Consider the following 24,382-nt stretch of genomic DNA (forward strand, 5'->3'; position numbering starts at 1 on the left):
GCAGCTCCAGCAGGGAGCAGCAGAGAGCTGGGAGCGCCCAGACCGCCCGACTGCAGAACCAGCAGAGGGCCCTGTTGAGATCAAGAGGGAATAGCTCAGACCTGGCCTGGGGTGCTGCAGCCCCACCGGTTTCCTTCCTCTTCGGGGAAGAGAGCAAGAGGATCCAGTCCCTCATAGGTGTGATACCGACCAACCAAAAACTCCAAAGAGGCTGTTCAGAGGCCAACGGCCTTCAAACACAGACTGCACATCATCCCAGTGTAATCTGGTGGGCGGGGAGGGGGCGGTGGAGGAACAATTGCAAGACCCTCAACTTCAAACCTGCTCAGCCCAGGTCGGTCTGGCTGGCCCCACCCCCACCTCATTAGAGCTGCTAACAGTAGGGGCCTCTTTCTCTTGGTTACCATGACCACCAGCATCCCTTCACATTAGGGAGGGAAGCTTTTGTTTAAAAAGATTCAGTGGTTCATTTTAAATTAACTTCAAGTAAACTAGAGAGGACACGGTCTGATAAAGACAGAGAAAGACAAGGAAGACAAGTGTGAGGTCGATTGATCGGCGACTATATTGACAAGATACTGATTGGTTACATGTTGAAGAAAACATACAATACAAAATACAGAAAAAGTTGGTTCCATCCCCTCCCACTCCCCCCCTTCCCCACCCCACCCCCCAATACTCATCATCGTGATTTGGTCAGAACAGGGCTCAGAGCCAGAGTCAGGGTGACCAAGGGTGGAGGGATTGTGGGCAATGGGTCTGTGGCTGTCACAATAATGCTGTGGTAATGCTGTGGCTTCTCTCCCAGCTGGGAGTCAGGGGTGGGGAGGGGACAGCAGCCTGGTGACAGCCAGCTGAGAGAAGAGCTGCCTATCCCTTCCCCAGCCCCAAGGCCTGCCCACTGCCCAAAACCAAGACCACTCCAAACTAGGTGAGGATGCCAATGCTCCTGCTGAGTCTGCCATTCAGCAAGAGGGAAAGGAAGGGAAACTGCTCCATCCCCTGCCCCCATGTACAAGGGTGGGGGAACAGGAGCAGGTGGCTACTACCAGCAAAGGAAAAGTGGGGGAGCAGTAGAAAGGGGAGGAAGTGGGGAGAGCAGAAGATCATATATATTAAAAAAGTGACTTAAGACTTAAAATTGAATTAGTATTTGTACAGAAAGGTGCAGGTGGAATAACTCACTCCGGCCTATGATCAAAATTATATGGAGAAATCATGGTGGACCCCTCCCTCTGCCCCCCCCAGTGGTGGCCCGAGTCGTTAAGTGCGATTGGTTAGCGTGGATTCCAGTCGGGTCATTCAGGCGGAGGAGGCGGGAGCAGTGGGCAGGTGAGGGGGTTCAGTTGCTGCAGCACTGGCTCCGGCTGGCTGGGTTGTTCTCCTGCAGGTCCACTCCTCGGTTCCGGCCTGGAGCACCAGCTGCATTCTGGGGCTCGTTCTTGGGAAGCTTCTTAGCTGTTTGGGAGGAGAGGGAAAAAATACACTTGTGGGGGTACCCCAATATTCTCTCCCAATTCCACTGGAGCAGAATCTGCCCTGTGCTACCCGATCAGTGATCACTGATATACTGAGGGCTTCTAACACGCCAGGTATGTTCTGAGTGTTCCAGGAAACTGAGGCAAAGAGAAGTTAAATAAATTGCCCAAAACCACAGAGCTCCTAAGTGGCAGAGCCAGAATTTGAACCTGGGTAGGATAACTCCAGAGCCAACTGAGCTAAAAAACTCCTAGGAAGTGGGTAAGGGAGGTGATGGTAGGCTCTGAAATGGGTGGCAAGCTAAAGGGTGAGAGTGAAATGTTGAGAGTTTGGCACAGGTGTTAGGAACTTCTGGGGTGAACCACCCACATCTGGGAGTCAGACGAAGAAACCAATTTTATCAGAATGTTGACAATGGTGAAAGACCTATTGGTGAAAATACCCCACAGACCCACTACAGAACAGCAGACAGGTGACGTGTCCTTGGTGGTGGGGGGAGGGAAGGAGAGGCAACTTACCTATTGCCATGAAAATTTCATTCACATTCATTGCAGTCTTTGCTGATGTCTCCATGAACAGCAAACTGTTGTCGTCTGCATAGGCTTGCGCTTCCTGATTCGGATGGAGGTGAGAAAGAGGGTGGGAGGGCAAAGTTGATGGGGCGGGGCCCAGAATAAAACCCTTCCCTGTGCACAGCGCCTTAGACACAACAGAGACCAGCTGGACAAACACAGGGGTTTTCAGACCTAAGGCTCCCCCACTCATACACAGCACCTCTCGGCTCACAAGCACCGGCCAATGTCTTACGGCCAATGTCTTACGTAGGCTTCCCTAGGTCCACTCTGCCTTTTTCTTCTTCAGAATCACTAGGCTAGGAAATACTTCTAGAAAATTTTCCTACAAATACACTTGCACATTTGGATAAAAGTATGTGGATGTTTACTGCATCACTGTTTTCAGTCTTTTGCTATTACAAATAATCTAGAAGTCTAGCAATTAGGGATTGGTAAAAAATGGTAACGAATTATAATATGCAGTGTGTACACATATTCCCATCTATGCAAAGATGGAGATTCATAAACATGTGCCTATTTCTGGAAAGCCAAAAAACTATGGGGTTTCTTCCAGGCTTAAAGGTGTCAAAAAAAAGATAAACTATGGGGAACTTGGAGGCAGAGAGGCTGAGTTTCCAGGTTAGGAGACTTAAATTTCATTCTATATACCTTCTTGTAGGGTTTAAATTTTACTATGTGCATGTATTACATGAAAAAAGTATTTTGTTTTTCAATAAGTTTAATGAAAAAGTCAGTTTATAAGAAAAAATAAGCACAAGCTTCACTGTCTATACACACACACATTACCCCCACTGCCGGGGAACCAGAACAAGGGAGAGGCAGGTGACAGTCCTTTTAGACCCGTGCTTGAGTCATGAGAGGACAGCAGATGGAAGTCCCCTGCTGCCTCCCAGCATGGCCCAGGGAGCTGGGTGGAGCTGGCTTACTCCTTGCCCCAAGTCTGGCCATCTCCCCACCTGGAATTCCACGGCTCTCTTGCTGGCCAGGTCCGCCTTGTTACCCGCGAGCGCAATGACGATGTTGGGGCTGGCCTGCCGCTGTAACTCCTTCACCCAGTTCTTGGCCCGTGCAAATGTATCCTGAGGAGACAGGGCCAGAATGTCAAAGGGACAGAGGAGGCATTCTGCCCAGGGACACTCACTATAGAAGCTTGAGCTGGTACAGCCAGAGTAAGACACTGTCACCCAAAGATTCTGGTGAGATGTCCCCAAATAACAGAGAAAACCTGCCCACACCCCACCCAGGAACAGAGGGTGGAGAGGCCTGAAATCAGGGCTTTGAGAACCCACTGCCAGGGGCTTCGAGAAGATGAAGGGCAGAGAGAGAAGGGAAGATCTTTACTGTGTTGGTGATGTCATAGACCACGATGGCAGCTTGGGCCCCCCGGTAGTACATGGGGGCCAGGCTGTGATACCGCTCCTGTCCAGCTGTGTCCCAGATCTCAAACTTGACCGTTGTGTCGTCCAAGCAGACAGTCTGTGTGAGGAAGGCCGCTGGAAGAGAGAAGGCTGTGTCAGCAGGCAGGGACGAGCTAGAAGCCACCCCCACAAATTTCCACTATTGCTTCCAGGCTCTGGCACTTAGAAGCTTGCTACTGAGATGGATGAGATAGACACAGAAAAGCCCTCAACCCAGCAGTGTAGGCAGAGTTTGTATTTTTTTCTTTATTTTCTTCTTTTTCTAAGAGACAGGGTCTTACTATGTAGCCCAGGCTGGTCTTGAACTCCCAGAAATGATCCTCCCCCCTCAGCCTCGCTAGTAGCTGGGACTACCGGTGTGTGGCATCATGCCCGGCTTCTTTTTCTTTCTTTACAGAGGCAATCGAGTTAGAGTTTGTATTTTTATGTACATGTCTAGGGGATGGGGAGTGCACAGGCCTTACAGCCTCACCCCAGGCAAGCCTGCTGCACTGGGCCATGTCGGGAATACTCCCAGAAGAGGAATGCAGCAAGCAGCAGGAGGGGGAAAGCCCAGGGGAAACCGGACTCCAGGCACAGAAGGGTGAGCACCCCCATCCTCCTCTTCCTCCCGCCACTCAGAGAGAACAGTCCAGATGGAGACCTCTCTAGTCCTTCAGCTTGCTCCAGCCCAGGGGTGTCACTGACCTTCGGTTTCCTGAGGACATTCTCAAACGCTTAGCTATGCTGGGGAAGTACACACTGTTCCACTGCCAGGCTCAGCCCGGGTGGCCGGCTTCCCGACTGCCACTGCCATCTCCAGGCGCTCTGGGTAGCCACCACCCCCAGCTCTGACCCACACCCATGCCTGTTTGGCCGCCCTGTGGCCTGACTTGCTGAGAGCACAGTGACGCTATCTTAGGGAACACAGGGCACTTGTGCGTATGCTTCAGAGGAGGAGTCCTGGAGCTGGAAGCGACAGGTGGAGTCCCCTTTGTCCCCACGGCTGTATGGTAAAAGTGCTCTCCTTGTGTGCCCTCCCCTGCCTCATGGAGGGGCCTGGGGCACCGCCTCACTTCCCCTCTCCAGCTCCTGACCCCAGCGCTGAGGAGGCAGCGGGGAGACTGCTGACACGGCCCATTTTGTTTCCAGCTGCCTGGAAACCTCCTACCAACCAAGAGAGTAGAGAAAGGACGACTCAAGGCCAAGGTTGGCCCTGGTCTCTCGAGGTTTGTCCTGGTCACTGAGGCAGAAGGCTGAGTCTAGACCCTTATTCACATCCTAAATGCTGACCACTGGAGAATCGACAACAGGCTCTGAGCTCCAGAAAGGGTAGAGGTCAGCTTCAGAAATGCCAGCCTATCACCCCACTACGACTCACCGGGCCATTCCCCCTTTTGGAAGCAGGAGAGGTCAGGACATATGTACTGCCCATTACAGTAAGAAGGACCCTCAGAGATCCAGAGCCAGCCTCTCCTTCCCCAAGTCCAGGTCAGAGGAAGGGTTTTAGTCAAGGGCACACAAATACAGAGGTAGAGCCCGGATGGGAAGCCCGTTTTCAACTCCCAGCTAATTCTTACCCGCAATGCTGGCTGGGCCTCTGACATGGACACCAGCTATTGGATTCGATTCCAGGGCCCAGATGAGGATGAGGTGCTGCTGCCCCAAGTGTATTTAGTCTCTGTGGGCAGGCAGCTTCCCCTCTCCTTAAGGTCAAGGCATTTCTCTCACATCCCTGGGCCATCCCAACTCCCTCATGCCCACTCACCTCCAATTGTGCTCTCCTGGTACTCGTGGAATTGTCCCTTGACAAAGCGGAGGACGAGGCTGGACTTGCCCACCGCAGACTCCCCCAGCAGAACCAGCTTAAACTGACAGATCTTGTTCCCAGCGGCTGGTCCGTTGGGTCGTGCTGCGCCTCCCCGACCCGCCATTGCCCGTCCAGCTGTAGAGGTACCAGAGAGCGTGGGGGCGGGGCCGGTGCTATGCAAAGAGGCACTTAGTGGGGAGGGGGACCTCCAACTGCAAGGGAGAAATGAGAAGGACTGGGTTAGTTCAGAGACTGTCGCCCAGCAAGGCCTCCTTAGACCACAGCTCTTTCCCTGTGGCCTCCCTTATGAACTGGCTGACTGCCTCCTGTCACCTCATGCCCTGCCCTCCACCTCCTAGTGAGGCTAGGAGAAGAGCCCTCACTAGGCTGTACTAGGTATCCACTGGTTCTACAGCCATCTGAGTGGTGAGATGGCTCCCAACTTCAGGCTCATGGTTCTGAGCAAACACATTGACTTCCTGATCCCAAATATGTACATTCACCTACAACTGAACACACACAGGAGAGGCATGGATACACACCAGCCTGGTGACAGCTAAGTCAACAGGCTTTTTGGGCTACAGGATAAAAAAAAAAAAAAGCTCGGAAAGACATTATGACTTAGGTCAACAAACAATGAACTTGCAGTGTGGTAGCGCTTGCCTCTGTGCAGAGCCACAGTGGGTGGTGAGGCAGACAAGGGTACAGAGAGTCCTGGTGCAAAGCTCCTCAGATAAGGTGGCTGGCCAACCTTGTGGGTCCTCAGGGACCAGGGCCAGGCCAGTGCAAGCCATTATCAAAATAGCCACTTTTCAGGAGGATCGCTGGAGCCCAGGAGTGTGAGGTTGCAGCGAGCTATGATGACACCACTGCACTCTAGCCTGCGCAACAGAGCGAGACCTGGTCTCAAAAAAACAAAACAAAACAAAAAAAAAAACAAAAAGCCATCTTTCTCCTGCCACCTCCAGAAGGACTGCCCGACTTGCGCAGTCTCAGGCTGGGCTGTGCACCTCTGTGCACCAGAGCACGACTCCCTCTCCCATGCTGAGCCTCTTGCCCAGTTCTCTCATGTTTGATGGGCCAGAAGTCTCACACACATTGAAAAACAAAACACACACAAAAACAAACACATACCAAAGTCAGTTCTGCCGGCAGTCAGAACAGCTGCCAACTTTCCCTTTTAAATACAGACCTCAGTTCCATTCTCTACTGGCAGAGGCGGGGGTGACGCAGAGACAGAATCAGGGGGAGGTGTGAGGGGCAGAGGCAAACAGGCGGGACACCAAGACCTGCGCCCCCAACAGAGGGTGTTCCAGACTCGACATCTTAGTCACTCAGTTGGTGACAGCTTCGAAGGCTCAAGCTTTTTTTGTTGTTGTTGTTTGTACGTTTTGGAACCGCAAATAAGGATGAGCAGCCTATCTCTAGAAGCCTCCAGAAGAATTATACCAAAAGATACCAGAACATATACAGCATGTTTTACAAACAAGTACGGTGAGTAGGTATCAAGTACTGAACGCTCTGTTCAGCGTCTGAACCCAGCGTGGAAAGAAAAGGTTTTTATTAGACTGCTCTTTGCATAATGGAGGCTAAGATCCCAGGGAGAGCCCGACCTGCCCCTGAGCAAGGGGACTGCATTCCCTTAGTCAGGGGACAGGGGTGTGAATGAACAGGGGATGTTTGTGGGAAGCAAATGGTCTAGGCTTATGCAAGAAGCTGACAGCAAAGGGCTTGCTTTGTTCAGCCTCAAATCGTTTTCCACATCCAAGTTCTCCCAGCAACTCGTTTAAAAAGTGAGCTTCAGGAAGAATGATTCACTAACCAGGAACAACGGTTTCCTTTCTGGACAGCACCAAAGGAAAAGAGGTTTGAAATGGGGCCCACCTCTTCCCCAAAAGTATAAGGAAGGAAGTAGGAGGGGGTCTCAATTAGTAACCAGAAATGCCATGTAAATATGTCACAGTTACGCCATGTCACTACTTCATAGTGTAAGATGCCTGCTGATTTCACCCGAGTCCATGAAGCAAAGTCTGTGCTTTCTGCTTCTTAGAGACACCTTCCTCACTGCCTGTGTCCATACTAGGAGCTCAAAGAGTGCTTACCAAATGAAGTAAGTTTGAAACACAGCTAACATTTACTCAGCATTGCCAGACCATTATCTCCTTTAAGCTTTACAACAACCTCCCACTTTTCAGATAAATAACTTGAACACTCAGGTACTAAATCAGCCACCCAGCATATAGGTGACAGAACCCGGAACACTGCCATCCTCCCTGCTGCGGGAGAACAGCGGAGACAATGTTGTCCTCCGTGCTTGGCTTTGGGTTGCTGGGTGAACGAGACTCTCTTTTTGAGGCAGCAGCTTTGCTGGCCCAGCAAGGCCTGGCTCCTGCGACAGTCACAGTGATCTTGCAGTCCCTGAGTACTCTCAACAGTGGGAGGAGCCGCCAGAGCCAGGCAGGGTGACAGCGACAGAGGGGAAACCACAGTGGAATTACAAGTTGGTGATTACCATGAATCCACGTGACACGCAATCTTGGCTGGGTGACAAAGAGTGGCTGGGGCACTAGAGGAGGAGGTAAGAACGAGTGGGGAGGGGGGACAGACAACCTAGTCCTGGATTCCAGAACACTAAACCAGCTGGCAGTGAGGGCTACTGGGCTTGGGAGTATCCAGCACCTGCCGGGTCAAGAAAAATAGAGGCAGCACATCTAAGTCTTGTCCCCACCAAGTGGGTTTCCAAACCTGCTCAGACAGAATCTGATTTTCTTAACAAGTCAGAAGGGGAGACAAACAGCTCTTTTTTTTTTTTTTTCCTCTTCAAAAATAAAATATTTATTAAAAACAACCAAAAAAAAGTTGACTGATCTTCCAGCTATGTGAATTGAGAATTTCGTTCTCTACCAAACGTGGATTTCTTTTTTTTTTTTTGCAAGTTAAAAACAACAGTTTCGGCCAGGTGCGGTGGCTCACGCCTGTAATCCTAGCACTCTGGGAGGCCGAGGTGGGCGGATCGTTTGAGCTCAGGAGTTCGAGACCAGCCTGAGCAAGAGCGAGACCCCACCTCTACTAAAAATAGAAAGAAATTATATGGACAGCTAAAAATATATATAGAAAAAATTAGCCGGGCATGGTGGCGCATGCCTGTAGTCCCAGCTACTCAGGAGGCTGAGACAGGAGGATTGCTTGAGCTCAGGAGTTTGAGGTTGCTGTGAGCTAGGCTGACGCCACAGCACTCACTCTAGCCTGGGCAACAGAGTGAGACTCTGTCTCAAAAAAAAAAAAAAACAACAGTTTCATATTTTTTTCCCCACCCCCCCTTTCCCGAGTCAGCACCTTCAAGTGTTACCACTCCCCAAACGGTGCGCAATGCACTCATTGTGTAGGCATACCCCCATCCCCTCCCCCACCCCCCACCTCAGTCTGATGTCCAATTGGTGTCGTTCCCAGATTTGTATTTAGGTGATGATCAGGGAAACCAATTTTCTGGTGAGTATATGTGAAGCTTGTTTTTCCATTCTTGGGATACTTCACTTAATATAATGGGTTCCAACTCTCTCCAGGAGAACCATAGAGATGTCGTATCTTCATCATTCCTTATAGCTGAGACAAACAGCTCTTATGCAGTGGTTCTCAACCTTGTACATCAGACAAGGACTACTGTCTGTACATCACCGTCATCTGTGCAGACAGTCCTTGGAGATTCCCATTAAGGTTTGGAGCAGGGCCCATTATCTACAGGTGCCACTGAAGCACAGTCAGGGCTGGAGCATCGGGCGCAGAGCAAATGAGCACAGGCACTGGCTTTGGACACCACAGGTGTGACTGTGTCTTGCCACTTCTGGGTCACCTCGTAGAAGCCACTTGAGTTGAGCCTTAGTGGTCTCATCACTAAAATGGGGTGCACCAGGGTTAATGACAGTGTTGGCCAAGTGTCTCTCACACACCATGTTGAATAAACAGTAGCTAATGGTATTGACGCGATTATTTATAATGCTTACTCTAAGACTATTGGCAAATAGACCCTGACCAGCCCAATGAACCAAGACAGGCTCTACCTGGCATAAACTGGCTGGTGACATGTTCTGCCTGGTCACTGGTCCTGCCTTCCGGAGATACCTGAGCAGGCACACACAGCACTTTTTACGGTCTGCTGCCTCATGGTTTTCCTGGCCCTGCTTAGTGATCACATGAGCAGAGGTGTCCAACCTTTCCAGGCAATAAAGCGCCGAGAAAGCCAATTTTGCCATGAAAAGTACACACAGATATGGAGGTGTCTAAGACAGGTGAAGGCCAGACCCGGGGTTCCAGGAAGCTTTATGCCCTCCCCTCCCGAGACCGGGAAACAGAAGACGTACCCCTGGCAGGTCATAAGGTGAATTCATTCACTGAGCTGTCCTGTCTCCCGGGGGTGGCCTCTCACTGGGCATCTCTTCCTCTGAACCAGTGGCAAAAATTATCCACCGGGACAGTTAGGTGATGGGATTATAACGAAAAATGGCATAGTAAAAGTCTTCTTTGAGACAAAAATCAAATTTTCCTTAACAGCTAAAGTTAGAGTCAAAGTTTCCTCTAAGATACGGAATGGGCCAAAGATTCTATGCCAGGAGTGTCATGGCCACGGCAAAGATTTAGACCCCAGGCGAAACACTCTGCTGGCTATGACCCACTCCCACCCTCCCAATCAGACCCTAGTTTGTTCAGAGGTCACTGAAAATGGGCACTGGGTCCTGACCTCATGTCTTCCACAGAAAGGGGGGAGAATGCAAGGACTTGGGGGCACCGTATTTGGTGTGCCTATTCCCACAATGCACGTGATAGGCAAAAGAGATCCAAGGCCCTTATACACCCTGCCATGCACAGACAGAAAAGAAAAAGAAAAAAGGACACTGCCCTTCCTTGTTCTGGGGTTTCCTCTGCTCTGGACACTACAGGTCAGTGGGTCTCAAACTCTTTCTCATCAGAATCGCCCGGGGTGGTTAGAAAATAACCCTGCCCAACTGAATTAGAATCTCCACAGGTGGAGTCCAGAAACCAGTGTTTTAAGTATAAGTTCCCCCAGTGATTGTAAGCAGCCGATCAAAGCACGAGAGCTACCGTTGACACAGGAAGCAGGGAGAAATCCAAGAGACAGAGAGGCAGCCCAGATCAGCACCATCGAGTCACAATACAAGTGGATCAGATGGGGGGGGGTGCTTCTCCAGGACCCCAAGTGCTGCAGCACTGTCATCCCAGCCCCCCTCCATTTGAGATTTTCATCTTTCTCTTCTCTAATCTGTGAAGCTACCCACTTCATATTTTTTGTCCTTCCTGGTAAAAGGGTGAGCAATTCCAGCTGATGAGTTGTCTCTTGTGCTTCCTGTTTGCTTTAGAGACTTCCTCTAGCTGAGAGTCCCGGGACAGCCTGGAGAGTGAGCTGATTAGGGAAACCAATCAGACTGCTGACCAGAGGGTAGGTGGTTAGCAGGGTGACCAGAGAACCAAGTGACCCCGCCCAGGGCCCCTGGAGGTGGCTCTAGCCAGTGACCCTTCAGCTGCACTCCACTCCGGAAAAAGGCATTCCTGAATATTTAACACCGCAAGAATCAGGCAAGAGAAGGCAGGAGCTAGAACAGAGGGAAACAAGGGACACAGGAGGAGAGGAAATTAGGTTCCAAGGCTAAAGTGGAAGACATATTTTTAAAAAGACACATGAAGCCAAGGTTTTGCAAATGCTTCACAGGCTCAGATTAGTTGGGGAGATGATTTACCCACAGATTCAAGAACACAGCTATTCCTCAAAAGGGAAACCCACCACGGCTGGCACATGGGAATGGAAGACAGACTCACAGCAGGACTGCCCAGGTTTCTAGCCGGTAGCAGACCCAGAGGGGAGAAGAATCTGAAGCAACACAAGCCATGAGCCACACGAGGTACCCACACTCCTTCCCCAGCATGGCCAGCAGGTTAGGGCTTGGGAGGCTGAACCGGGTTTGGATCAAGCCTGGCTCTACTGTTTAATAGCCGTGTGACCTTGGCCAAGTCACACAAGCGATCATTATCAGCTTCAGTTCTTTATCTAAAAAATGTCACTATTTAACACTAATTGCACAGGGTTGAAGTAAAGGTTAAATAATGCAGAGAGTGTACAGCACATTATTAGGCTGAGGGTAAGGTTCCGACAAGTGGCAGGTTTGTTATACCAGAGGCTAGCTTAACTAGCTGTGACTAGTTGAATGTCAGAGCTCAACAGGGCCTTAAAGACCTGATCTTATTCTTGACAACTACAGAAAAGGAAATGAAAGTGAGGCGAAGTAACCTGCCCAGAGTCACACAGCCAGTTGGTGGCAGAGCCCAACCCTGCCCAAGACTCACAACTCAAGCAAGGCTCCCCTATCAGAAACAGAAAGAAAAACCCAAGAATATTAACAACGTCACTACATCTACTGAGAATAATGGGGGCTGCGACCTTCTATGGATGCTTTAATAATATATGGCTTGGCTTTTAGCTAGGGAAAAATGAGTTTCCATCAACCTAAAAGAAGCACACTGATGGATGGAAAAGTTTTGTGTCTTGATTTGGGAGGGAAAACACATAGATGTAAACAAATGTAAATATCCATCGAAGACTGGCTGGGTGCAGTGGCTCATGCCTGTAATCCCAGCATTTTTGGAGGCTGAGGTAGAAAGACCCCTTGAGGGAAAGAGTTCAACACCAGCCTGGGCAACATAGTGAGACCCTGTCTCTACAAAAATAATTTTTAAAAAATTAGCTGGGTGTGGTGGGGCACACCGATAGTCCCAGCTACTCAGGAGACTGAGGCAGGAAGATCACTTGAGCCCAGGAATTCAAGGTTACAGTGAGCTATGATTGGGCCACTGCACCCCAGCCTAGGTGACAAAGCAAGACCTTGTCTAAAAAAAAAAAAAAAAAAAAAAATCCATTGAGCTGGCCACTTAAGATTTGTAAACCTTATTAGACCTGGAGAGTGTGACAGAGTAAGCTTCACCCTTGGAAGCCAGAGGTAACAGCTCAGGCTGAGGTTTGGTGAAGACTCTGACGGGGTGTGTTGGGCCGGGACTGGGGTTCCTTATCCCACCAGTAAGTAGGACGCTTGCGAGAGGTGGCAGCAGGGGGGAGGAAGGAGGAGCTGCCTTTCCACACCCATAGGACGGTGACTCCCATCTCAGAGGGGAACTCAGGGTGAGCTGGGTCCCCTACCACGAGGACAAGCCCTTGAATCTGCAGGAGCACCCAACTCCCTTACCTGGGATTGGTTTCATTTCATTCCCCTTTCAATAAGGTTTCTGAAGCCGAGTGCCTAGACTTCCACACCATAGCCAGGCCCCAGTGGAGTCCACCAGAGCCCCAGGTGTGGCCACCAACTCCACCAATGCCTGCGAAGGGACCCAGTGTGCAGGGGACATTACCAGGTGGTCCTTCACCACGCACTGTCCACGCTCAGCCTGGAACTTTGCCAGGAGTCAGCCAGGACACAACACAGCAGCACAGCTGGCCCCTGCAGCCTGTTCCCCTGTGCAGTAAGGCCTGCTGTGTCACTCAGGGCAGATGACAAGCTGAGTCAGGTAGAAGACACGCTTGAGGGACAGACTCCCAGCTTCCCAGGACCCTCCCCTAGGAAGAACACCATGAAATCCTTCCCTGATCCCTGAGCTGCCTTCCCAGCCCTCGATGACAGATGGGCTCCCTGGAGAGGAAGAGAGTCAGCGCTGGATGGAGGCCTCCAGTGCCTGCTCCCTCCTTCTGTGCCCACAGGGAGGAAGACTGCTAGGGGTGGGAGGACATCTCCATGTATCTGCTGACACAGCGTGGTCAGTGTGGTCTGCCCGTACTGTCCACAGAAAGGGCTCAGGATTCACAGGCAAATCAAGGATTCTCAGTTGTCAGCCCTGCTGGCCAACAGGCGAGTCAGTGGGCTGGGAGGCAGGGTGGTGGGGACGGCCCAGACAGGGGACTACCTGCAGCTGCGCCTGGCAAGGCTCGTTCTGCCCACTGATTGTAAGAGGCACTGGGGGGCCTGGACCTAACACTAACATTCTGGAGAGATTACTCTCCGTAAGAGGGCCTGGCCTCCGACTCAGCACACCGTCAGTAAGGTTGTGGCACATTCTCTGCCCCTGTCCAGGGCTGCTCTGTAAGAAGCCTCCAGCAAGGGCTCAACTTGACATTCAGCACTTTATGCAGCCCAAATCCACACACATGTCCAGCAACACAGTGAGGATGACAACATGGACATGGGGTAGCTCACACCCCACCACTCGGCTCTTCACCTGCCAATGCCAGGTGGGATGCTAGGAAGAGAGTCAGCCAAGACAAAGGTTCTTCCCTGTCCCCAGCCTACACGTGCTACTGTCCCAGGATGGGACAGGAGTCACATGGAAGCCAGTCCGGACTTATGCACAACTACCCTGCATTTGTTTTGCTCTTGCAGTTACTATTTACTGAGGACATTTCTAACTGGAATCTCATCAACGCAGGGCTTTCCCTCTATCTCAGGAGGGGCTCTTCAGGGGCCAGGAGTGCCAACCAGGACAGCTGCCACTTCTGCTGCTGCCCCAGGCCCAGAAAGACTCCAGGAACCTCTGGCTGAACATCAGGATAGCCAGCACCTGCTCATCCAGCTACTCACACCAACGGCCACCTCTCACAAGCCAGTTTAAGTCACTGCCATGGTTGTCTTGCCTTCGGCTCCTAACTAGAGAGCAGAGGTCACGTTTGAGAGGAAAGCAGGGGAAAAGAGAATCAGGTATCAGATACTAGCAAACAAAATTCCTCCTGCTCAACACCACACACACACTGTGGTCAGAGGCTGCCCAACTAACTAGAACAGAGTCAAAGTTCTCACTGTGAGATCTGAGGGACAATGGCTGTCCTCAGAAGCCTGGCTGCCAAAGAACAATATTATAGACAGGCTAATTTTTGCTGAACAAACTGTAGAATGGTGCCAGGTAAAGTGATCAGGCAATGAATGGGTCCAAACAAGTTGTAATGAGTGAATCACATGTCTGCTTTCACGGCCCCAAATTTTCATAAGACTATTGTAGGTGACAAGAGGTTGGAGAACTTGGGGGACTGAGGGTTGGGAGTGAGAAAGCAAGAGAAACTAAGGGCACTGTTGCAGATGAAAGGACGACATTACTAAATTCTCAAAGGATGGACTATGGGTTTCCTTTGTGTTAACTGTACACAACATTAAGCCTGACACACAGTGGGTACTATGTGTCATAAATATGGTGAACGGAGCATACCATATAGGTACTGCCGGGCCTGCTTAGGCTTAGCAAATGAATGGGGCAGTCGAGGGCTTAAATATGCATCCACCTGCCAGGTGGCTCAGATTCCCCAAGAGAGCCCTAGGCCGGCCAAGGAGCTGCCTCACTCCCCCAGGTAGGGCTTGGTAGGTCCCTACTGCACAGGGGTTAAGAGCACAAGTCAGAAAAACTTCAGCTCAAGTCCTGGAGCCACTTACTAGGGTGGCCCTGTGTTGTGTCCTTACATGCAAAATGGAGAGATTAGTACCACCTGTTTCCCAGGGCTGTTGGGAAGATAATGCACATAAGACTCTTAGCACAGGGCCCGGCTCACAGAAGCACTCAGCAAATATTTATGGGACAAGGAAGCCCCTGCTCTGAAAGTCCCTGTGAGGGAAGTGTACTCCTCAGTCCAAACGTTCAGACACCATTCTTGCATTCCTTTTACCTCCAGGTCCCCTGGACCCCAGTCTTCAGCACCCCTCATTTAGAGAGAATGCTGGTAGGATGTCTTTTGTCTGTTTCCTAGAAGAGTGATCCCCAACCTTTTTTGGCACCAGGGACCGTTTTCATGGAAGACAATTTTTCCATGGACCAGGAAAGAGGGGGATGGTTTCGGGATGACTCAAGCACATTACATTTATTGTGCACTTTATTTCTGTTATTATTACATTGCAATATATAATGAAATAATTGTACAGGTCACCATAGGTTGGGACCACTGTCCCAATGTCCTGGGCAACCCCAACACCGCAACCTTGTATTCTCCGGAGACTGGCTCCCAAACCACAATAATGGGGGGACCCACCTTCCAATAAATCAGCCTTGAGTTGAAGCCGCAACCAGGCAAACCATAACCCCTATCAAAAAAGCCCCAGAACACAAAGTATCTTAAAGACCAAATACCCTTCCCTCCATCTCAAGGCCTCTTTCAGGAAAGGGAAGAAGCAGTTCAGTTGTGGAGAGGGGGTGGGGACAGGAATAGGGCAGCTGACAAAGAAACCAGAGTTCCTTTTAAAACCCAGGCTGAAAATGCTGGAGGTTTGGAAATTGGCATCATTAATCACCACGGCTATCTGAGCAGCTCAGAGAGCAATTTGATGACTAGGAGAGCAGCCAGGGTTAGGGAGGCCACCCACACCCTCCTCCACCCCTGGGACGCCTCTGCTAGAGCCACCTGCAGGGGACACACATGGAGCTATGAATAGAAGGCAAGAGGCTTGTAAACCAACTCCTATTAAGATCCCAAGTGAGTGTTTCCAGCAGGGCTCAAGTTACACATTTTCAGAAAGATGACAGTATAACGGAAGGATTTAAGCTATTCAGTGATTCAGGAGCACAGCTCAAAGTGACAGCCTGCCCTGAGCCAAAAACCCTGCACAAACCCTCCCCAAAGGGGCAGTCCATTTTTGAATGACAGCAAAAGATGCTGGCCTAGACCATGTGGAATCTCCTACAAGACTCAGAGTCCAGGAAGGTTTGGCTGGAGAATTTAACACCTGACATACAGAACAATTATGTACATATACCTCCTCTTCCCAACCAGATAGTAAACTCCAAAGTAAATACCAAATCCGACCATTTTTTGGACTAGTCGCAGTGTAAGGCAAGGGTAGAAGTACGAATGAGTGAGCAGAGGGGCAACAGCCTGCTACTGGGATCAACTCCCAGGACTAGAGTTGATTCTCACAGCATAAATTCCCCAGGTACCTCTCCACCTTACCCAACTCTGGAGTCTTCAGTGACTATGACTAACCATCAAGAGAAGAAACAACGTGGCCCATCCACATAACTCCATGTCAAAAAGTTTGCTAAAAAGGCGGTGGTCTTGGAGAACCAGCTGAACCTAGGACTGGGGCATCTTGTAGTGCCAAAAAGTAAGGAAGTGCTCAAAAAACAAAAACAAAAAACCTCACAATGACCAGGGTAGGTCAAAGAGAGCTGAAAGAGCAGCCAATGACCAAAGCTGAAACAATCTGAGCAACAAAATAAAGTAGTACTGGATTATAAACTAAAGTGTCAAATAAATATCCATGAATTCATATGGATATAAGGAACTGAACAAATAAATGAAGGAGAATAGGCAATCTCTTGTGTAGAACAATTTAATAATTCACGTAGATACTCCACCCTCAAGGAGGGAAGCATAACTGCCACTCCTTAAGTGTGGGCCACACATAGTGACTTCCTTCCAAAGGGTACAGTATGAAAAGGGGAGGGGGGAGAACAACTTTACAGCAAAGAAAGCTGACAAACATCATCTCAGTCATGTAATCAAGGTTGACATTAACCATGAGTCATGTTATGTTGATTTTATGTACCCTTGATATGATGTGATAAAAGTAGCATTTTACCTTCGTGGTCTTCCTCCCAACACCTCCTAACCCCTAGTCATGAGAAAAACATTGGATAAATCCCATCTGAGCGACACTCTATAAAATACCCTAATGTACTTTAGGAGGCTGAGGTGGGAGGATCGTTTGAGGCCAGGAATTCAAGACCAGCCTGGGTAATAGCAAGACCCCCATCTCTACAAAAAATTAATAAAAATTAGCCAGGCATGGTGGCTCATGCCTGCAGTCCCAGCTACTTGGGAGGCTGAGGCAGGAGGATCATTTGAGCCCAGGAGTTTGAGGTTGCTGTGAGCTATGATGATGCAACTGCTCTCCAGCCTGGGAGACAGAGCGAGACTCTGTCTCAAAAAAATAAAATAAAATAAAATAAAAAATAAAACCAAATAAATAAAATACCTGACCACTATTTCCCAAAACTATCAAGATCATCAAAAACAAAAAAAGTCTGAGAAACTGTCACAGCTAAGAGGAGCCTAAGGAGACATGAAGACTAAATGCAATGCGGGACCCTAGAAGAGAAAAAGGACATCAGGTAAAAGTCTAAGGAAATCTTAACAGAAGATGAACCTTACTGCAAACTATATACAAATATAAGATGTTAATAATAGGGGGAAACTGGGTGTGGGGATTTGTGAGAAAATATGTATTACCTTCAGAATTTTTCTTGAACTAATCTGAAAGAATAAGTTTATTTAAAAAAAGGCAGTGACTCATCTTGTGACAAAATGAGATCCAAGGACTCCAGTTCTCATCAACTCCCATTTTTTTGTGTGTGTTTTTTTTGTTTGTTTGTTTTTGAGACAGAGTCTCGCTTTGTTGCCCGGGCTAGAGTGAGTGCCGTGGCATCAGCCTAGCTCATAGCAACTTCAAACTCCTGGGCTCAAGCAATCCTCCTGCCTCAGCCTCCCGAGTAGCTGGGACTACCGGCATGTGCCACCATGCCCGGCTAATTTTTTCTATATATATTTTTAGTTGGCCAGATAATTTCTTACTATTCTTTAGTAGAGACAGGGTCTCGCTCTTGCTCAGGCTGGTCTCGAACTCCTGAGCTCAAACGATCCACCCGCCTTGGCCTCCCAGAGTGCTAGGATTACAGGTGTGAGCCACCGTGCCCGGCCCAACTCCCGTTCTTGAAGATAAGATAACTTTACGTGGAGCTGGGCTGAGGGGTGGTGGGGAGGGTTGGGAGGCAGAGCAGCAGTTTCTGGGTGAGCAGAGGATCATATCCAAATGCGGCAGGCTCGGGGGCAGGGGAGTTTAAAAGCCACACCTTCGGAATACACACAGGCGGGCCCCTCTCACCACCAGCCGATCTAACAGCTGTTGCTACTACTTTCTCAAGGCCACCCTTGCTCAGCAATGAGCCTTGTGCAGACACGCAGAAGAGCGGCCATGGACAGAGTAAGTCACTTCCACTGATCCCTGCGCCAAGCACTGGCCTGGGGTTGGTGCCGCCTCATCACACACAGCTGCAGAAGTTCAGCACGTTCCGCCTTACAATCAGATACGCATGCTGGAGAAGCTGGTCTACAGGACTGTGGACAGCCAGAGCCATGCTCGCCTTCTCCTATTTAACCCTTCCCTGGAAATGGAGATCTGGAGAGCTTTCCCTACAGGAAATTCAGTTTGTGACCTGCCATCTCCATCATCTGTACCGTAACATTTATTCTATTTACCTCTTTGCTCTCCTATTTGTCTGTGAGTAATTTTTTGGAGGCTGGACCAAAGGTAGGCTCAAGCTTTAGAATCAGAAGGATGGAAGTCTGAATCCCAGGCGCACCAAATCCAAGGTGTTGTGAGTTTAAGAATGTGTTAAAGGGAGAGGGCAGGCATTTGCTTCAAGCAGGTTTGAATATCTGTCCTTTCCCTTAACAACTTCAGTGGGGAGCCTACTGTGCTAAGTACTAAACATCTAGAGATAAAACAGGGCACAACTGTGCCCCTAAAGGGCTCATACACCAGGGAAGGAGGTAGACAAGGAACAATGAAGACAGCAGTGAGATAAAGCCCACAGCCTACTTGGGGCAAGGGAAGGCTTCACAGAGGAAGTGACATTCAAACTGAGCTTGGGGAGAAAAGTAGGGAGAGGAAGCTTCCAGGAAGGTGAGGTAGAGAAGAGCCTTCTAGGCAAAGTGAACAGTACACATTTGGTACAAGGAGAGGTTGTACTGCAAAGTGATACGGGCACAGACTTTTCATTCTAACTCTTGCTCTGCTACTTAAAACATCGTTCCCCACTACAACATGGAGATTAAACACGGTACCTGGGGTGGCTGTGAGGACTAAATGAGTCAATACATGCTCGGAGCTCTGAAAAGTACCTGGCACATGGTAGGCAAAGCTCAAAAAGTTTAGCTTTTATTTGTATTACTGTTTCTGTATACAGAAGATGGGGCCCTTTACTCTGAAAACTAATCTCTTATAATAGCTACTAATGCAGAGGACTCCTTCAAAAACACTGAATGCTCGTCTGCCAAGGTTCTTGAAAGCACTATTACCTGGATTTTGGGGTGTCCTAAGTTTATAGATCCTACCTGAAGCAGTGCTTCTCAAACGGCCAAAAGTACCTCTGACTCAAGTCACAGGAGAGGAAATGCAAAAACCCAGGAATCTGAGAACTGAACCCAAAGCAGCCTGCTACAACCCAAATATCGTCTAAGTTTCCTGTTTTAGCTTAAATTCATGCAAACTTTGCATTCCATCTATAATCGATCCAGGACTGCTTTAATATGAAAATGCTTACAACTGAGTAAAGACTGAAGTCCTAGAACATGCAAAGACCTCATTTAGTCTGTGGCTCTGAGAATCCCAGCGGGAGAAACACTATTATAGCCTTAGCATTCTTCTCTGTAAAATGGGAATACAACCCACATTGATTCTGTTCAACATCTATGAAATGAGACAATATGTGAAACCATCAAGCATTGCCAGGCATCGCAGCAGACATTTGGTACAAATGTTCAATCAGAATCCTTGGGTTGAATTACAATGCACCTTCAAAACTCAACTTACCCACCAGAGGCAATTGCTATTTGGTGGGAATCCATTCTGTGCCAGGCTCTGGACTACCTCCTATACCTTTTATTTCTATATCTCCAAGATATTTAGTATCCCCATTTTACTGGAAGAAACAGAGGCTCAGCGAAGTCAAATAACAAGCCCAAGGTCACACAATTGGTAAGTGGGAGAGCTGAGAACTCAGGTCCGACTGACTCCAAAGCTTTCATGCCTCCCACCCCACCACACTGCCTCTTTGTTTACGGACAAGAGTTAGAAGAAAAAGGTTCTAAGAAGTACTTGCTTGGTGGGGCTGAATTTAAGTTTTTGAGCTTGCTCTGTTTCCACGTAAATTCTCGTGATAGGAGCTCCAGGTGGAAAGCCACATTCTTCCCCCCGTGCAAGCAGCAGGCAGCACCAAAGTGGAATCAGAGGGCTAATCAGAGGCGAAGCCAGCTTTGCTGGTTTCCTACCCCCTTAAGCCTGCCCCGCAGGACCCCTGAGTCTACCCACTTTTACTTTCATTTTCTAGCCATCATGACTTTCAGGATCCCAAGAAATTAATAGTATGCAGATGTCAGCAAACTCCTGGGCCCTGAAGGGAACTGACTTAGGACTCCTAACTGTCATGGTCCCCAGAGGCAGAGGAAAAGAAGGTCAAGACAGAGAATAGAAGGTTGGGTAGAGGTGGAGGAAGAAAACAGAATCAGAGAAGGAATGCCAGAGATGAGGAAGGCTGAAGGGCTGAGTCTGCACTTGAGCAACTGCTTGCTCAACCTTCATGTTCATTCATTTAAGAAACAGACCAATGGAGGGCCCACTATTAGAAAAGATGAGGTCACTTCTGACCCCAAATCCCAAGCTCCGACTCTACCACTTTCTAACTATATGATCTTAGGCAATATATTTAAGTTCCTTCACTATCATCTCTGAAGTGGGGACACAAATCTCACTATCTCCCAAGACACTTGTGGAAAATGTGTATGGAAAGAACTCTGCAACTTTAAAATGATTTATAAAAATGAACTGTCGGCCGGGTGCGGTGGCTCACAGTGCCTGTAACCCTAGCACTCTGGGAGCCCAAGGTGGAGGATAGCTTGAGGTTAGGAGTTTGAGACCAGCCCAAACAAGAGTGAGACCCTGTCTTTACAAAAAATAAGCCAGGCATATTGGCACGCCCCCGTAGTCCCAGCTATTTGGGAGGCTGAGGTAGTAGGATCGCCTGAGCCCAGTAGTTTGAGTTTCCAGTGAGCTGATGACACCACTGCACTCTAGCTCAGGCAACAGAGCAAAAAAAAAAAAAAAAAATTGTTATCACCCCTCTACAATATAACGGCCAACTAGTTGTGAGAGGCAAGAGTGGGGAAAGGAACAATATGTTAAAGGAGGGGTTTCTGTCCTGCACAGAGCCCTCCCTCTTTCTGCCAAGCAGTGCAAAACCTCTTCTTGGAGTCTGTAATATCTGGATGCCAGAAGTGGCTGCATAACCCCCCAGAGCACCAATGCCTTTCTTGTTTCTCTGAAAGGAAGAGCCTCTCCTTCAAAAGTCTGTTTCTGAGTCAGAGCTGGGAGAGCATGTCCAGACAAAGCAAAGAAGGTCCCCTTGGATGGCTGCTCAGCCCCATCCCAGGACTTCCAAAGAGTGGCAAACCATAGTCCGCTCTAAAGAGGTAAGTCTGGTCAGAGACCAATGGCTGGTAAGCACTCAGGCCTCTCTGCCTTGCTCCTCAGAGGCACAGGCTGACCAGATCGGGGACTCTCTGGTTCAAAAGATTGTAGGAATCAGACACTAGAAACCGTCCAGAAGTACAAGATCTCAAGGCAAAAAACTTTAGCACTTGTAAGTAGCATCTGAGGGTGGTAAGAGTGGCCTAGAACACTGAAGAGCTGCAGAAATTCCCAAGGATTGCATGGCTTTCCCTCCCTTCCTCCACTGTAGATAGCAAGGGTCAGTCGTGGCCTCAGAGTCAGGCTGTTCCTCATTAAGGTACAGTCTCTGGCCTGTACTTTGGCCACATAACAAAGAAACTTCCAGCTTGGTCTGAAACAGCAGCTATTTCATATACCTAAGTCCCAAGAAATAAACAAGGATCATATGTCAAAATGGTTGAGGGAATAAACTTGTACTTTCTGGCATGTATGGGAATTCTTTGGAGTACAAAAATTAGCACATTAATGATCCAAAGCTGCCACTGTGAACTTGACTTATTCCTCTGTATTAAGTCTAAGCCCAGAAGGGACTGGAGACAGACCTGGTGTGGTGTGAACCTGTTGCTCAGGGTGGTTGGTGTATGTGCGTGTGTTTGAGGGTGGAAAAGAGATGGCCCAGAGGATTCCAGACTCCTCATTTTTAGCCTTATTCTCCTCTTTATAGATCAGCAGACAGCAGTCCTAGGAGGAGCAGTCCCTCTAAGGCAGCTTAGAACCACTCACGTGCTCTGGGAGGACAGAGCTGAGCCTGGAGCAAGGGGGGAGGAGGAGGGGAGAGACAAGATAATGAATGGGCAGATCCATCCTGATCTATGATCTGTAGCTAAGATTGAGCAAATCTCAGCTAAATTCTTCAGAAGCAGGAAGAGATACACACTTAGAGAAAAACATAACTAGAGGACTGGCTCCGGGGAGAAGGGGCAAGACAAGAGGACAGTTCATTCCTAATAAGTGACCCAGATTTCAAACTCTGCTGAAGTCCTGGTTGGCTTTCTGGCTCGAAAAAAGAGAGGAAGTAAAGAGTTGTGGAAGCGCAAACACACTTAAGTGCGTGTGGAACGGTCTCACCCAGACCACCCCGCCCCCAAAGGAAATCAAGATATTCCTCTAAGGCTGGAGGGGACACCAGTTCTGAGGGACAGGGGAAGGAAAACGGCGACAGACAGCACTCACTGCCACCTCTAAAGGAGAAGAGGGACAGGTTCCTTCACACCTTGGCAAAGATCCTCCAATTCTGGGAGCAGGGGCAACGAAACTTAGGGTCCCTCTCTCCCACAACTGGACTAGACAGGCCAGAGGAGAGCCATGGGGGGTTCCCCAAGGCTCACGAAAGGCAGGTAAGCGAAGAAGCCCCCTCCCCCTTTTGGTCCGACGCCTGGGGAACCCCTTAAGAGGGGGCTACGGGTCGGGGGAGGGGTCAGTACCCCCTAAGCTGGAGTTGGGCGGAAGGAAGGGCTGCCCTGGAGAGGCTTGAACGCAGGCGAGACAATGGATCCCGGGCCAGGCATACTCACGGCGGCTCCGGGGCGGCGGCGTTACTTGGGGCCGGGTCTCCGGTAGGCTCCGCTTTTCTTCCCCCCGGCGGTGTCCCAGGCTCCGGCCTCCACTTCCGCCTTTCAGCCGCTCCGGATCCGGATCTCTACCTTCTCCCCGCCCCTCTATACTCCCGGGTGACTGACAGGGAGAAGAGACCAATGGGAGGCACTCTTGGCCGACCCTGCAAGTGACGTCAGTGAGGCGCGAGAGAGAAGAGAAGGTGCGCGCGAGGCACGGCGGGACTTGTAGTTCGCAGCGCTGGAAGGAGCCGCCAGCTGCCTGGGACTCGGGCTTAGGGTGGAGCCGGCTGCCGGCGAGGCGGAGCCGCGCCAGGAACTTTTTAAGGCCAGCCGTGCCAATCGCGTTACCGCGGGTTCCAGGCGCCCCGAGGGAAGGCGGGTGGCGGAGCGTTAGAAGAAGACAGAGAACCCTGTGCACAGCATTAGGAAGGGAAAAACCTGGTGTGAATGAATATGCACAGGAGGCCGCGTGGACTAGCTCTGTGTACTCGCTAGCGCTAGCCAGGAGAAGCCCCTGTCCGCACTTGCGGCCAAGTCAGCTCTAGGAGCCCGAATGCTGGGGGCTTTTGTGATCGAGAAGGCAATGAAGGCGCTGTAGGAAGGATTCTCTGGAGGATACTGGGTGAGATCAAAGGGAGAGTTTCTGCCACCGCCTCCTACTTTGCCTGGGCCCCTAAACACACCAGGACCACCTCTGCCTCTGCCTCCCCTCCTCCCAACCAGAGTCAGCTCTTCTCTCTGGTGCCAAATACAGAGCTGGACAACCTCTGCCTCAGCCTTCCTCATGCATAAATATAGACTAAACCCCCACCCCCACACTATACGGATCAGGACTATTTCTGTTTCTTCTGCTCCCCTCAATGTGGATCAGAGCCACTTCTGCCCACCCCCTGTCTCCCAACACAGGCCAGTACCTCCGCTCTTTTGCATCTCACCCCACTCCCCGCAAGGAAACTACTCAAAACCTTTACAGAATCAAAGCTAATCCCACAGACAGCTGTGGCTATTGTGCCTATGACACTGGCCAACACCAGTTGAGACTTGGAGCCTGAGAAGGAAAAATGACCTATCTGGGACAACCTGCCACAAAACTGCGCACATCTGATTCCATCGGGTCACCAGGGTGCTTCTTTCTACAACATCCATAACCTCCCCTCCCCCTGGCAGTGATCCTCAGAGAAGCGAAAGGCAAGAGGGAAAAGAGGTCCTGGGAGGGCAGAGGGGATGGGGCAGAGTGGCATTCCTAGGACGT

General features: G+C 49.8%; 1 protein-coding gene across 2 annotated transcripts; it reads right to left on the reverse strand.

Annotated features, from left to right (window-relative positions):
- Positions 1-542: 542 nt before the first annotated feature.
- RAB5C (RAB5C, member RAS oncogene family) lies at positions 543-23,185 on the reverse strand. Of its 2 annotated transcripts, XM_069481445.1 has the most exons (7): positions 23,089-23,185; positions 17,088-17,205; positions 5,220-5,473; positions 3,396-3,547; positions 3,011-3,133; positions 1,998-2,091; positions 543-1,458 (listed from the first exon to the last, which is right to left on the reverse strand). In XM_069481445.1, the coding sequence occupies exons 3-7, from the start codon at positions 5,383-5,385 to the stop codon at positions 1,343-1,345; spliced, it is 651 nt and encodes a 216-aa protein (XP_069337546.1). In that variant the 5' UTR covers positions 5,386-5,473; positions 17,088-17,205; positions 23,089-23,185; the 3' UTR covers positions 543-1,342. The 2 variants fall into 2 exon arrangements, with proteins under 2 accessions (XP_069337546.1, XP_069337548.1); XM_069481447.1 differs by lacking the exon at positions 17,088-17,205 and having other exon boundaries at positions 566-1,458; positions 23,089-23,181.
- Positions 23,186-24,382: the final 1,197 nt, after the last annotated feature.

The sequence above is a fragment of the Eulemur rufifrons genome, chromosome 9 (genome assembly GCF_041146395.1).
Source record: "Eulemur rufifrons isolate Redbay chromosome 9, OSU_ERuf_1, whole genome shotgun sequence".
In the NCBI taxonomy this organism is placed as follows: Eukaryota; Metazoa; Chordata; class Mammalia; order Primates; family Lemuridae; genus Eulemur; species Eulemur rufifrons.

What these genes read in the sequence shown, in the direction of transcription:
- RAB5C (XM_069481445.1), bottom strand. Translation starts at nt 5,385, where the DNA reads ATGGCGGGTCGGGGAGGCGCAGCACGACCCAACGGACCAGCCGCTGGG. An exon ending in CCAGGAGAGCACAATTGGAG is followed by an intron (nt 3,548 to 5,219) that starts GTGAGTGGGCAT and finishes TCTCTCTTCCAG; the next exon opens with CGGCCTTCCTCACACAGACT. An exon ending in TCTATGACATCACCAACACA is followed by an intron (nt 3,134 to 3,395) that starts GTAAAGATCTTC and finishes CTGTCTCCTCAG; the next exon opens with GATACATTTGCACGGGCCAA.